Genomic DNA, 12,956 nt, shown 5'->3' with positions numbered 1-12,956 from the left:
GAATATTAATTTTTTATTAAATATATTATTTTTTAAAAAATGTACATCATCAATTTGGATATGAATTGTTTTATTAAAACCAAACATAAATGGAACTGGTTACCGTTTGAGAATGCAGGTATAAATCGTGTTCCATAAAAATTTAAATTAATTTTTATTAAAAAATAATTTTTATATGTTTTGAATTATTTTAATAAATTGAATCTTAAAAATAATTTTAAAAAATAAAAAAATATATTATTTTAATGATTTCAATAAAAAAACACTTTAAAAAATAATTACAATAACAATCTCGATAAACTCTTCTAACTTCATATACGAAAATTAACAGAGAATACTTGAGATGATTAAAACGAATTAATTAAATCTTTTATATGAAAAAAATTAACACAATATATTTTATCCATTAACCTTAAGACATATCGAACGCAGACATGTCGTTCGAGTAGATATGGACCCAAAATATACTTGTTTGGGCCCTAAAAAAACCCCAGTGGTGGTAGCAGAAGCTTTCTATCACTCCCTTTCTCTCTTAAAATAAAAAAAACCCTAGCCCTCATCTCTCTCTCTCTCTCTGACAGGCTGACACAATCTCAAGCAGTAAACCATGGCGACAGCAACAGGAGCAGCTGCTGCGGCAACAGCAAAGGCACTTTCGCAGAAAGAGCTAGACATTCAGATGATGTTGGCTGCTGAGGTTCATCTTGGCACCAAAAACTGTGACTTCCAAATGGAACGTTACGTTTTCAAGCGCCGCAATGATGGTACCCAGCACACTCTCTTTTTATATACATATCTGTTTTGGATGCGTAGATCTTATATCTTGAGGAGATAGTTCGTTTTTTATGGTCTATTGTGGATGTTGATCTATTGAAGGTTGAGTCTTTTTGTTTGTTCTTTTGTTTATGGATGTTGGATTAGAGTTGATTTGTGTTTTTGGATATCGAGTAGTTGCAGAAACTACTTGTTTGGTAGTTTTGGTGCTGAAGTAATGAACTTGAAATGGTCTGGAGATGTTTGTTTTGGAAGATTTGTTTATGTTGAGATCATTGGTGGGAGAAAACCTGTGGAATGAAAGTTAGTGGCTCTATGTTTTTTGTCATATGTTATTGAGGCTTCAATTTGGCATCTGCTAACTGTATTAGATGCAAGGGAGTTATAATTTTAAACTTGTTTGTTTTAATGGTCAATTGTGCTTAATGTTTGTTGAATCATGAATTTAGTTTTTTATTTGTCCTTTTTTCGAATATATGCACAGTGTGCTTATTATGGCTACTCATCCTTGTGATGCATTTGACTGGAAAAGAGTATTTAGCTTTAACTTGGTCATGTTTAGCTCATGATTGTTTCTTGTTACATTTTTTGGTGTTTATTGCACAGGAATTTATATCATCAATCTTGGGAAGACATGGGAAAAGCTTCTGCTGGCTGCCAGAGTTATTGTTGCAATTGAGAACCCCCAAGATATTATTGTTCAATCTGCAAGGCCCTATGGTCAAAGAGCTGTCCTCAAATTTGCCCAATACACCGGTGCTCATGCAATTGCTGGAAGACACACTCCTGGTACCTTCACTAACCAGATGCAGACTTCATTCAGTGAACCTCGTCTTTTGATCCTCACTGATCCAAGGACTGATCACCAGGTGAACCGAAATTCATCAATATCACTGAGCTTATTATGCCTATTGGTCTTTTTGCACATTGTTGTTTTTTCTGTCTTCAAATTTTAATCTTTATCATTCATGCCATGCAGCCTATCAAGGAAGCAGCTCTTGGAAACATTCCTACCATTGCTTTCTGTGACACTGACTCTCCGATGCGGTTTGTGGATATTGGCATTCCTGCTAATAACAAAGGCAAGCACAGCATCGGATGCCTGTTTTGGCTGTTGGCAAGAATGGTTCTACAGATGCGTGGAACTATTCCTCAAGGACACAAGTGGGATGTTATGGTAAGATATTTATTTGAAAGCTGTTTCACATTCTATCCCTCAAGCCCCCTTCTCTTCACTTTCTGTTTTTTCTCTTTAAATTGCAAGTAGGATGACTGCATGCTGTGGACACCAAACTTTCCATAGCAAAATAGGCATTTGCCTGCATATGCAGGCATGTTGTATTGTTTAGTATTTTAATGCCACATTCTACTGCCTGGGATTGCCTTTATGTATTATTCTTGGCAAGTTTTACAGTTTCACATTAGCTATTTATTGTTTAGGAAGCATGAACTGCTTTGTTTGTCATTTCTTTGGACAGGTGGACTTGTTCTTTTATAGGGAACCTGAAGAAGCAAAGCAGGAAGAGGAGGAAACAGTTCCAGCTGCTGATTATGCACTACCTCCCGCTGACTACGGGATTTCTGCTGGGGAATGGAGTAGCACTATAGCCAATAGCCAATGGACAGCTGATGTTGCCCAACAACCCATTCCTGCGGCCAACTTCTTCCCAGAGCAAGGTAATAACAATTCATTCAGACCTACGAGTTACCTATCTTTCAGTTATTTTTTGCACCAACAGTCTTGTTTCATTCCATCACTCTATTCAAATATTAGGTGGACTTTCTGTTGAATGGGGTGCAGCTCCTGCTCCTGCCCCTGCCCCTGCCCTGGCTCCAGTACCCCTTTCAGCTACTGAACTCGATGGTCCTGCCCCCGCTGCTACTGGCTGGGACATTTAAATTCCGCAGGAATGTTAATGCTCACAACAGCCATGTTTTGCATTTTATCCAGAATCATGAGTTAGTTTTTGAGGGGGGTCATAAACATCAAGTGGGGACATGTTTTTCTTGTTTCTTTTTGGGCTCGGAGTGGTTGCAGACGTTAAATTTGTTAAGAGATCATAAACATCATAGCTTTTTGACACTGATAGGGGTGGGGTATCCATAGCAATGCTGTGTTTTGTCATGTCATTATTTAAGCTTCTAGTATCTCCGTTGCCCCCTGTTATTTACATGTCCTGATTCAAGTGAATTTTGATTGCCCAAGCCGCTGCATCCAGCCATTTTGTCTCTGCTCCCACAAACTGTGGGGTGATTCTCCGCAAGAATTGATTTATTCCAGTTACTTTAAAACCCTGAGAATTTGTGTAACGCTGGTCAGTGGAGACTTGAGAGTAACATTTGTTGAATGTAACAGTTGAGAACTGCCCGTTCTATTCGCTAGATATATGTAAATATATACAGGTGGTTTTGAAAATTATTCTTTTGGGACCTGAAGGAAATGTACTCGAGAGATCCAAATGAATTTAGCTAAGCTCTTTACCCTTGTGATTCCTCAATCATGCCTCTTTCTGGAGGCGTGCAATTGAACAAGATGCAGCGAGTCTTTACACTATCCAAGAACTACTTTCTGCTTCAATAAATGATATCTTTAGGTTGATCCTTATTTTCTGTGGTGAAATCCACATCCTTCGGATGGGATTCAACGGATTATGGCACAAATGAATGATGTGATAGAAAATTGGAGGTCAGCTTCCATGGGACAGCATCTCCCCATACATTACCCACCGCACGAAGTGGTCTGAAAATCCACCCTTAAGGTCATCAGAAGAAAGATGGGTCCCGGTTTGACTTGCTCCCTGAACAAAAGGAAGCAGCAGATTAACATTGTGAAACTAACATAAATCAGGAAAGCAAGTGATGAAACATGGAAGGGCAAAATTGTATGGGATTTGTGTGCACAACGTAAAATATATTTGATGCTTGAACATGTAGGAGATTGATCAGGCAGTTTTAAGCAATTTAATAATCACATGGCGGCAATTGAGTTAAATGCTGACAAATAACTTGATTGCTAATGTATGTCATACACACTGTAAAGAAATTGTGAGTGCAACCCAATCTCCGTTCTTGAAAGCCAGCATTAAGTCCAGACTCCAGACAACTCCTTGTAATGGTCGCCATAAAGGCATCATGCATGATGTGACACTGCAGCTAAAATAAAACATACTGACCTTCAAGCTAGATCCAGACTCTGTAGCAGATGTTCTGGTTTCTATTTTCAGATCATTTGCAAGATTCTCAGACGATAGGCCAGCACTAGACCTGCAGCCATTAAAACAATCGATGAGTATTGTCTTTGGCTCCTCAGCTGAAGCACTTAATAGGAAGCACAAAAACTACCTATCAAATAGATCTTCACACGAATTCCCAGATGAGTAAAGCCACCCCTTATCAAGGAAATTTGAGCAGTTACAAGCATCCCCATGTTCTTCATAGCAAATATGATCACTTTCAAAGTATTGGCATTCCTCATCTTCAAATATCTTCCTGCAAGGCATTGAGGGAATGTACCTAGAAAGACACCCAACATTAATCAACATCTCCATAGGTGCACATCAAATGCAACAACTGCATGATATAAAAGGGTTTAGCATGCATCCAAACATCTCCATTTCTAACTGAAAATTACATGTTGAAATTTGAGTGAGGACAGTAGCCAGATTTTGTAGCTGCAGCCTTTATAAATATACCTCACTTATCCACTCCCATGCCTACATTTTAGATGAAAGAGTAGATGTCACTACAATAGCGGTGGAATGACAACTTATCTCCTAATGGATAAAGAAATATATCCTACTTAATAAAGAGAAGCTATTTGGCTTTTCAATTACTCACCAACTATGCACCTCTAAGAGGAATGATGAATACAAATCAGATAAACCATGGGCCTGTTTTATCAAATAGGGTAATAAAGACATAACAAGCATGAGAAGCATTAAGCAATTTAAGCAGACCTGGAATATGATATGTCAATGTCACAAGCTGGTATCTCCGGAGTTGAGTCTGAAAGACCCTTATTAACTCCACCCTCCTTTTCAGATAAAGTTTTACTGTATCCAACACTGGCAGCTGATACAAGCGACTCACTTTCACAGGGAAGATTGCCATCAGAGAGTGATCTTTTAATGAGTGACCTAAAGATAACAAAAAAGAAATGTTTGCATAAAAGTTTCCCTCAAAATGAAATTCTAGGTTCATGATATTTATGTCTCATCATTATATGGTCAAAGTAACCCTGGCATTAAGCTCACAGACAAGCATGGCTAAACACACATAATTAATTTGGAAAAAAGCCCTTCTGTTCAAAATCATTTGAATCAAAGACATGAAATGAGAAATTCCAATATCAAAGTTGTAGTTATGATTTGAAAAAAAAATGACATAAGGAATTACATTTACTGGAAAAAACCATGTTTAAGCTGGTGATTTATTTGCAACACAACATTGAAACCAGATCTACATCATATCAGAAACATGCACTTTCTCCAAACCAAGGTCTTTCACCAATATATCTTCTTGTAATACAGCTTTCCAATTCACAAAAGTGTCTCTACATAGTTCTTATTCACAGAGAAGTCCCCAGATATGAAGTGTAAAACTTGTCAAATGCAGAAACTGAAATTCTCAACACAATTCTCCTTCCTTTCATGTGAAATCATAGTCCATGCTGACTCTTAAGCTCAGTTAAATGTTTTTGCATTGTCAATGATTACCTACTTTTATACCCCATTGTCCAACGTAATGTTAACCCCCAAACCCACCCAAACGAAGTGGTTACCTAAACAAGTGCACCATTTCAAGTTCAGCTATAATTATGGAACTGAGGGAGTTACTAGAAAAGTTCTTGAGATATAGCATGTTACACAGAATACATTACCTAGCATTCTCAACTAAATCAGGACCACGCCTTCCAACATCATAATGCTGATCTGAATCCAATTCCCAAAGTGCTGGTTTTCCCTGCTGTGGCTGGAAATGACCCAGGAACCTGACCAAAAGTTAAGGCAAATATCACATCAAATGCATAATCCATCCCCTGCAATGAACCCCTACCATCAAAACATACTATTTTAAAACTCCCTGACCTTGGATGTTCTTTTCGGAGAAAAGTAAAGATGGCAGTGAAGAACAGAGCTTATTTAACTTACACATTAATAGCATCTTGTTTCTCAGCATCCATGTAGGCATTGCTGTAATAACGTTGTAGAGTTGTAAAAAATTCCTGGGAATGAGTTGCTGCTTTCCACTGACCTCTTCTCTCAGAAAATATCTATTTAACATCATCATTGCAGCATAGTGAATTAAACATCCAGTATATTTTAGAAACAAGGATGTTTTGCTTTTTAAGCAATGAGCTGACAATTTCAATGGTAAACACATCAATTTCAAATTTAACTCCTGAGATAACTTACTTTCTTCCCATGGTAAGGATACCAAAAGCGATTACCTTAGTTCCTTAACATCGCAATCAAAGAGGTGATGACATGCAAACTTAAATTTCTTAAATAAAACTCCGAAGTGACACAGCCAACTTAGTCAAATAGTATAGCTTGCGCACCCTGGAACATTGAACAGAACTACAACACAAGTTTGGCATTTTTTTTCCATAGGCTCACCAAAAGCACATGCATCCAAAACTAAGAAACATCAACAAGCTCATATATCTTTCTTTCTGATTTCAAAAATCCTACAAATCAAATCATCTAAGCGAGCAACAGACCCATCATACTGCAATTTTCAAATTGAATAAAGTAAAACAATCACACACCTACAAGCTCCATAATCTCATGTGTGAAAATACTTGGTTTTTTCCTCCAAATTAAAAAAATTGCAGGGTAACAGCTAGCTGTGCCAAAAAATGTATTCCATCCACACATTTATGTCCAATCATATTTTAATCATATAAGCAAACAGTAGGCCTCCCCGGACCCATAAGGATTACCTTGTTGTGAGCAGCGGACCCACCATACTGCAGTGCAAGTGTGTCGCCCATTGTCTCGTAAATCCTCATTAAATCCTCTGCTAAAGGATTATCCAGATCAATATTTGGATATTCTATATATCCAAGTGCATGCAGCTGGTGTCCAAGAGCCACCAATCCATAGGCATATTGTGCAACATTTGTGCGGTCTAAACAGTCTATGCAATTGGTCCTTAAAACCCCGTTTTGGAACATTGGAACCTTGATACTCTGATTTTGATTTGCATCACAATCAGCTTTGGTAATTTCTGAATCCAACTTGCCGACATTGCCATTTTCATTGGACGGGTTTTCAAGAGAACAGTCACCATCATGTTCCCTGCACCAAATTTGCATTGCTACCATCGTAAGGAAGTTACAGGAATTAGACAGAAAGCAAGGGAAAAATCATGGCAGTGTACCCTAAAATGAGTAGTTACTAAAAGGGTATCATTCACCATAAGATTGCATTTTCTGTGTCTTTCCCACCTCTTTTTTAATGATTACAAAGCACAAATGCAAAAACACGTATTCCACAAGCTGCTCATTAATGATATATGAATTCTGAATCAACATATTTCCTCAAATCATTTGAAAATCAACAAAGCAAAAGCAAATACACATCAATTAAATGAATTTACAAAAAAAATAAAAGTAGCCTGAAAAGCAATTGTGTAAATACATTGTAAAGTTTAGCAGGGCAACAAATTCTCAGAGGAAGTATTTCCCAGAGTGGTTGTGACAAAAAAAAAATACCATGTAAAAAGAGTTGGAAGCCTTTTGCATTAACTTACTCAAAGCAGGACCCATTTAACAATCCCTTGGAGCTTGAACTTGGCATGACTTGACAATAAAAGATCCCAGTCAAATCCAATGCATAGGCAGTGACTCTTCCAAGGCAGTGACTCTTCCAAGAAGTGCTAGGACATTTGTAGCTCTGCTGAAAATAACCAAACACTATTGACTTTAATCATCATAAATTAATGTGAGAAAGAACAGTATGGGGTGGGCAAGTGAAGTACTTTCTAGAATGTTTATTCAAATCCCAGTGTAGGAACTTCAGACGATTCTCCTCAGATAAACTTTTATTGATAACTCTGATGGCATTTGCAAACTCAGCCCGAAGTATTGTTTCACGAGGCTTCTTTTCATGCGACTGCCAATCACCAACATAATTGCCAAAAACATACAACAACAACAACCAAGCCTCAATCCCAGACAATCACTAAATATAATAATGAAAATAATAAAAACAATAACAAAAATCATGAATCAACTTTCATATACAAGAAGCTTAAAAAGATCACATGAGCACAGGCATATGGAGCAATCCGTGTCTTGGTAATTGCAGTAACCTACCTTTATTAAATTTAAAATAATTATTGGATTTCCATATCTCTTCACAAGATTTTCAAAATGAAGTTTTGTTGCCTCAAAATTTTGGTCCTTCCTTGATACTGCAAAATGATAACAAATGAATAACTTAGGAAAGTTATCACTGAGAATAAAAAGGTTCAGAGTACCGAGTTCATACACATAATGTCAGGTTTAAGATTCAGTCGTGAGGATTCCTGCGACCAGAAAAGCGGAATTGAACCCCGATTCTGCACAACAGAACTTATTTGCACTGGCTGTTCTTCAGAAACATCTTCAAACACAACCTGTTCTGTCTCGACATCATTAGCTACTCTACCCTTCTCATTGACGCCTCGTTTTAGATATCTAGATAGAGAAGAGAATAGTAAAGTCACAACAAAAATCATTGTAAGTTCAGCAGCGATCAGGGGGGTAAAACTGGATAGTGACCTTTTCATAAAGTCAGCAGCAGACTATATGAAGAGGTTAATATAAAGATTGAATCAAAAGCATTTGAGAGTTAACATGTTCAAGGGCAAAAGATCTAAGCAGCCAACCATAGATGAGGAAATCCAGCTAGCATGTTGTTCAAAAGTTTTGAAAGACTATCCATACCTTGTGCCAGCATAATGCCGTGATCGTCTAGCAATTAGAGCCAATTTAAACTCCCTGCCAGATACTGAAATTTTGACCTGGATACCAACACAGGAAACCATAAAGATCAGGTTGAAGTCTCAGAATAGTTCAGACAAATTTGCATCAGCAAGATTGAGAGGATATTGTGAAGGCAAGATAAATGTGGATGATGTTAATCTTCTGTTCAACTTACAAAAGGAGCATGTTCTTAATTTAGTTAATTTCCCTCTCCAAAGATATTGATAGGGGAACTTCAACTCCTAACTCAAAATGGGATATTATAATAAACTCGATAGCTTTGAAAAGAACCAGACTAAATGTAGGAAATTAGAGAAGATGGCAAAACATAACACCATCATATTTGGTATGGACATTTTCTATCATGGACTGTTCTTTACTTGCATCAAATGTCTTTAAACACTTTTGTATGGTTGGTGACTTGAAATAAGATGCACCTGTTTAAAGAAGCCATGTACTAATGCCACCGTCCATAGAGTATTCTTGAGGTTGTTTCGAATTCCTTGAGTTAAGAATTCATTCCAAACAAACATTGATTCATAGTGAATTTGTCCTGTCTCGTTAAAAGATAAATTCTTCTGGAGACTATGCATGACATTGTAGGAGTAGCTGAAAAAGAAGTCTCTTGTAAGGTCCACCGTGCATAGGAGCTTCTTGTATCTATTTCATCAAGACAAAAAAAAAAATTGAAGGACAAATCAGTATGTATTTAATAATGTTACAAAGAGAAAAGGATACTATGAATTGTTAGTCCAATAAATATCAGCCAAGAAACTAAAGTAAAACAAATAGAAAATAAAGAAAGAAAAGTGAATTTTCCCCCACAAACCCTGATGATACCGTGTCTCATTCAACATGTTCTATTAACATCACAACAGCAATGAAGTTTGTCCCTGTACATATGCAGGAAATGAACTGGAAATAACCACTACACAAAATTATCAACTACGAAGGACACGGCAGTAACATTTGCTATGCATACCTTAGAATTAGATGCCCTACATGTCTCATCTCAAAAACAAAATTAAAGAAAGAAAGAAGATAAAACTATAACTACAACTACTAGAAGAACCTGAATAAGTTTGAATCACAGAAGCCCGCATCATTAATTAACAATGAAGGGTGTGATGACAAAAATAGTCAAGAAATTACCTCCAGTGTTGAACCAGTCTACTTCTAACAGAAAACACACAACTCAGACTAATTGTCCCAAATAATTAAATGAAAGAAAAATACCAAACTATTAATTTAAAAATCAAGCCACCACAACCATAAAAGAGCCATCATCTAATTACAAATCAACAATGGCAATTCTGATACTAGTCTCTTAGATCTCCTTAACGGTGCCGAGTACATATTACATTTACATGCAGAATGGACAAAAGACCTGTTCTCGTTCTTAGAGCTAGTCATATTGGACCGCACAGCAGAATTTGGAATAGGAATCATCTTGCTCTTGGTTATAGCATAAATTGTATGGCCACAAATTGCACCAATCTTCCTTCTTTTTGTTATCAGCAGCATGTAATAGGGTCCCAAAAATTTAATGAACCCTATGTTGAAGAAAAAAGAAAGAATGAGTTCAATAAAGAAACAGATTAAGTGCTTACATAGAAGACCTTGCAGATAAAACATACCGACAATTCCGTAACAAATAGTGACAAATTTAAGTCCACCCGTTGACTTGTTGCCTTCATGTATTCGCCTTAGCAGATCACAGCATTCACTTTCTGAATATGTTGTAGAATCTTCAAGAACAATGAGTTCAGATGGCTCTAAACGATCAATCTTTAACACCCTCCAAATGGTTCTGTTCTTGTCTCCTCCAATCATATAAAAATTCTGTCACATAGTAGATGTTGGATTAGAAGTTGCTGTAATGATGATTTGAGAAATTGGCATGGATAATCATTAAATATAAATAAAAGAACGATGAAAATCAAAATGTTCCGACAAATAAATTCATATTACCAAAGTCACTTTACTATGTTATAAAATAAATTGTGAGATAAATGAGAGAAGCAACAAAAAGTTTCATCGAACAAAAGTGGGAATTTTTCAAATGGGAAAAGTACATCATTCAGTTCATTGAAATTCAGCATGACAGGAAGGAGAAAAAGTTCTATGCAACTGGTTTCCTGCTTCATCATCATAAGGATGCAACTCGTGCAGGAGCACTAGTTGAGCATAGTTTTCCAATGTGGTAGTGACTTCAGGGTTCAGTGAGAGAAAGGGCTCATATTACCCGTAATAAATTGAACATAACCCCCAATACTGAAAAATATAGGACAAAGACATGATGGGATAACAGCTTCATTATAGCGTACTAAAACCAGCACAGATTACTCCCTTCATACTTCTTATAAAACAACAAGAAACAAAAGGTCTGGTAAATTTTGGGAAATTAATGTCCCATGTCTGTAATACTCTCTCTTTATAAGATTCACTGAAAGAAAAGATGGACCATGCTTGACCACCTTATTGGAACAAGATTAATACAATGAAGTTACCCCGTTGATTGCATGCTGAAAAGAAAGACAAAAATCTTTAAAATTCAAAGACCTTTTATGCCTCAAAAACATGATACTGTGCAAGAAAACATGAGGAAGTAATCAAAAAGGTGAGTGAATGTGGGGGGAAAATTTTGTATGGATGCATGATTAAAATGTTGATCTCAATTTATACAGAAAAGGAGGAAAGAGAAGGAAAAACAAGCTAATTCATGTAAATGTTTTTACTATTATTAACCTTAATCCTACTATTTGATTTTAATAACATCAAAGAATTGTGCAACAAATGACACCCAAATTTGGCATAACATACTCCGAGGAACAAGCTTGCCGACATGTCAATGAGCTGCTAATGTATAAAAAACTGAATGGAACCTGAGCAAAATACATACTCTTCTTTCCATTATTTTGGGGGAAAAGAATAAGGAAGCAAAACAAGTATAACAAAAGTGAAATTTGGACATGTGTAACTCCTCACTGTTTTGCACAAATTCCACATCCCTACTTTTTGAACAAAATCATTCTATGACATAAACCCAGCATGCTTTGAGATTTCAAAATGAACTAAGCAAGACAAAACTAAAATAAACTCAACCAATTGCGGACTAAAATCAAAGAGACAGAGTACTCTATTCGGAACATTATCTTCAAAGCTGAATTTCCAATCAGGTCCACACCACCACCTGATCAAGTCAAAAACCTAAATCCAACACCATGCGAATCATATCCAATGTAAACGATCACCCCAGAAAAATCATCAAAATTTTAGAATTCCTCACTTTAGGGAGGCAATCACAGAAAAAATCAAACGAAAAAATGCACAGACAAAAGAAAAGAGAAAATTCAATATCCCAGAAATCACAATCAGGAACTACAAAACCAACAAATCATAAACCTCAAAACACAAAGAAACGAAAAACAAAAACCAACAAACACAACAACATAAGGATAACGATTGAAGAAAAGTGAGCGAGTGATTTATGTGTATACCGAGCGAGTCTCGTAGAGTCTGAATTTATGCAAGTAACGGGAATCGGAGGCACCACGAATCATGTTTGTTTCCATTTGGGATCCCACCTTGGTGAACCTCCTGGAGTGGAGTCAACTCCACTGCAACAAAAACTCCTCCACTTCACAAAATCTACACTCAAAGCACACATCTTTAACTATTTATCTGTCTGGCTTTTCATCATATGTGTAAGCGAACACGCAGAATGAGAGTTAAGAAAAACAAAAGAAACAAGAAGCAAGCAAGCAAACCAAATCACTCAAAGTTTCAGTCTTTCGTTTTTTTTTTTCTTTTTGCAGTGAAGATTAGAGTTTTGTTGGAGAGAAAGCAAACCAGAGAATGAACTAAAGACGTTTTGGAGCAGATAGAAGAGAGGCCACAGACCACAAACAGAGAGAGAGAGAGAGAGAGAGAGATAAATCAAAAGGAAAAAAAATGTAGTTGTTTGTTTATTTTGTTCAAAAACATATATGTAAAAAAAAAAAAAAAAGACTTTAATTTATTGACACTGTTGCTTTATAAGTCGTCAGAAATTCAGGAGAATGCGTGAGTTGTCTTGTGAGTTTTTACTTCATGTGACTTTACTCTCTGGATCCGTGTTGTACTTGTTTTCATTTTCTTACCGTTACTGACTGTGTTTCCTTTATGTTTTTTAAAATAATTTTTTTGTTTTTAAATATATTAAAATTAT

General features: G+C 36.4%; 2 protein-coding genes across 2 annotated transcripts; one reads left to right on the top strand and one right to left on the bottom strand.

The window, feature by feature from the left end:
* The first annotated feature begins 505 nt into the window (after positions 1–505).
* Positions 506–2,979, top strand: LOC118034875 (small ribosomal subunit protein uS2). The gene is made up of 5 exons (XM_035040307.2): positions 506–764; positions 1,381–1,643; positions 1,754–1,951; positions 2,253–2,451; positions 2,549–2,979. Exons 1-5 carry the CDS (start codon positions 608–610, stop codon positions 2,671–2,673), a joined length of 942 nt encoding a protein of 313 aa, XP_034896198.1. The 5' UTR covers positions 506–607; the 3' UTR covers positions 2,674–2,979.
* Positions 2,980–3,094: 115 nt separating this feature from the next.
* Positions 3,095–12,736, bottom strand: LOC118034874 (phosphoinositide phosphatase SAC2-like). The gene is given in 18 exon segments (XM_073407138.1): positions 3,095–3,572; positions 3,948–4,038; positions 4,117–4,287; positions 4,731–4,910; positions 5,654–5,764; positions 5,925–6,046; positions 6,719–7,076; positions 7,531–7,649; positions 7,652–7,676; positions 7,759–7,892; positions 8,096–8,193; positions 8,271–8,458; positions 8,708–8,784; positions 9,184–9,406; positions 10,134–10,299; positions 10,384–10,588; positions 12,247–12,397; positions 12,599–12,736. Coding segments are annotated over 17 exon segments (2,454 nt in total). The 5' UTR covers positions 12,322–12,397; positions 12,599–12,736; the 3' UTR covers positions 3,095–3,461.
* Between the last annotated feature and the right edge of the window lie 220 nt (positions 12,737–12,956).

Source organism: Populus alba, chromosome 1 (assembly GCF_005239225.2).
Source record: "Populus alba chromosome 1, ASM523922v2, whole genome shotgun sequence".
Taxonomy (NCBI): domain Eukaryota; kingdom Viridiplantae; phylum Streptophyta; class Magnoliopsida; order Malpighiales; family Salicaceae; genus Populus; species Populus alba.
Note: the sequence above shows the minus strand (reverse complement) of the source record. Positions and strands in the feature narration are given on the sequence as shown.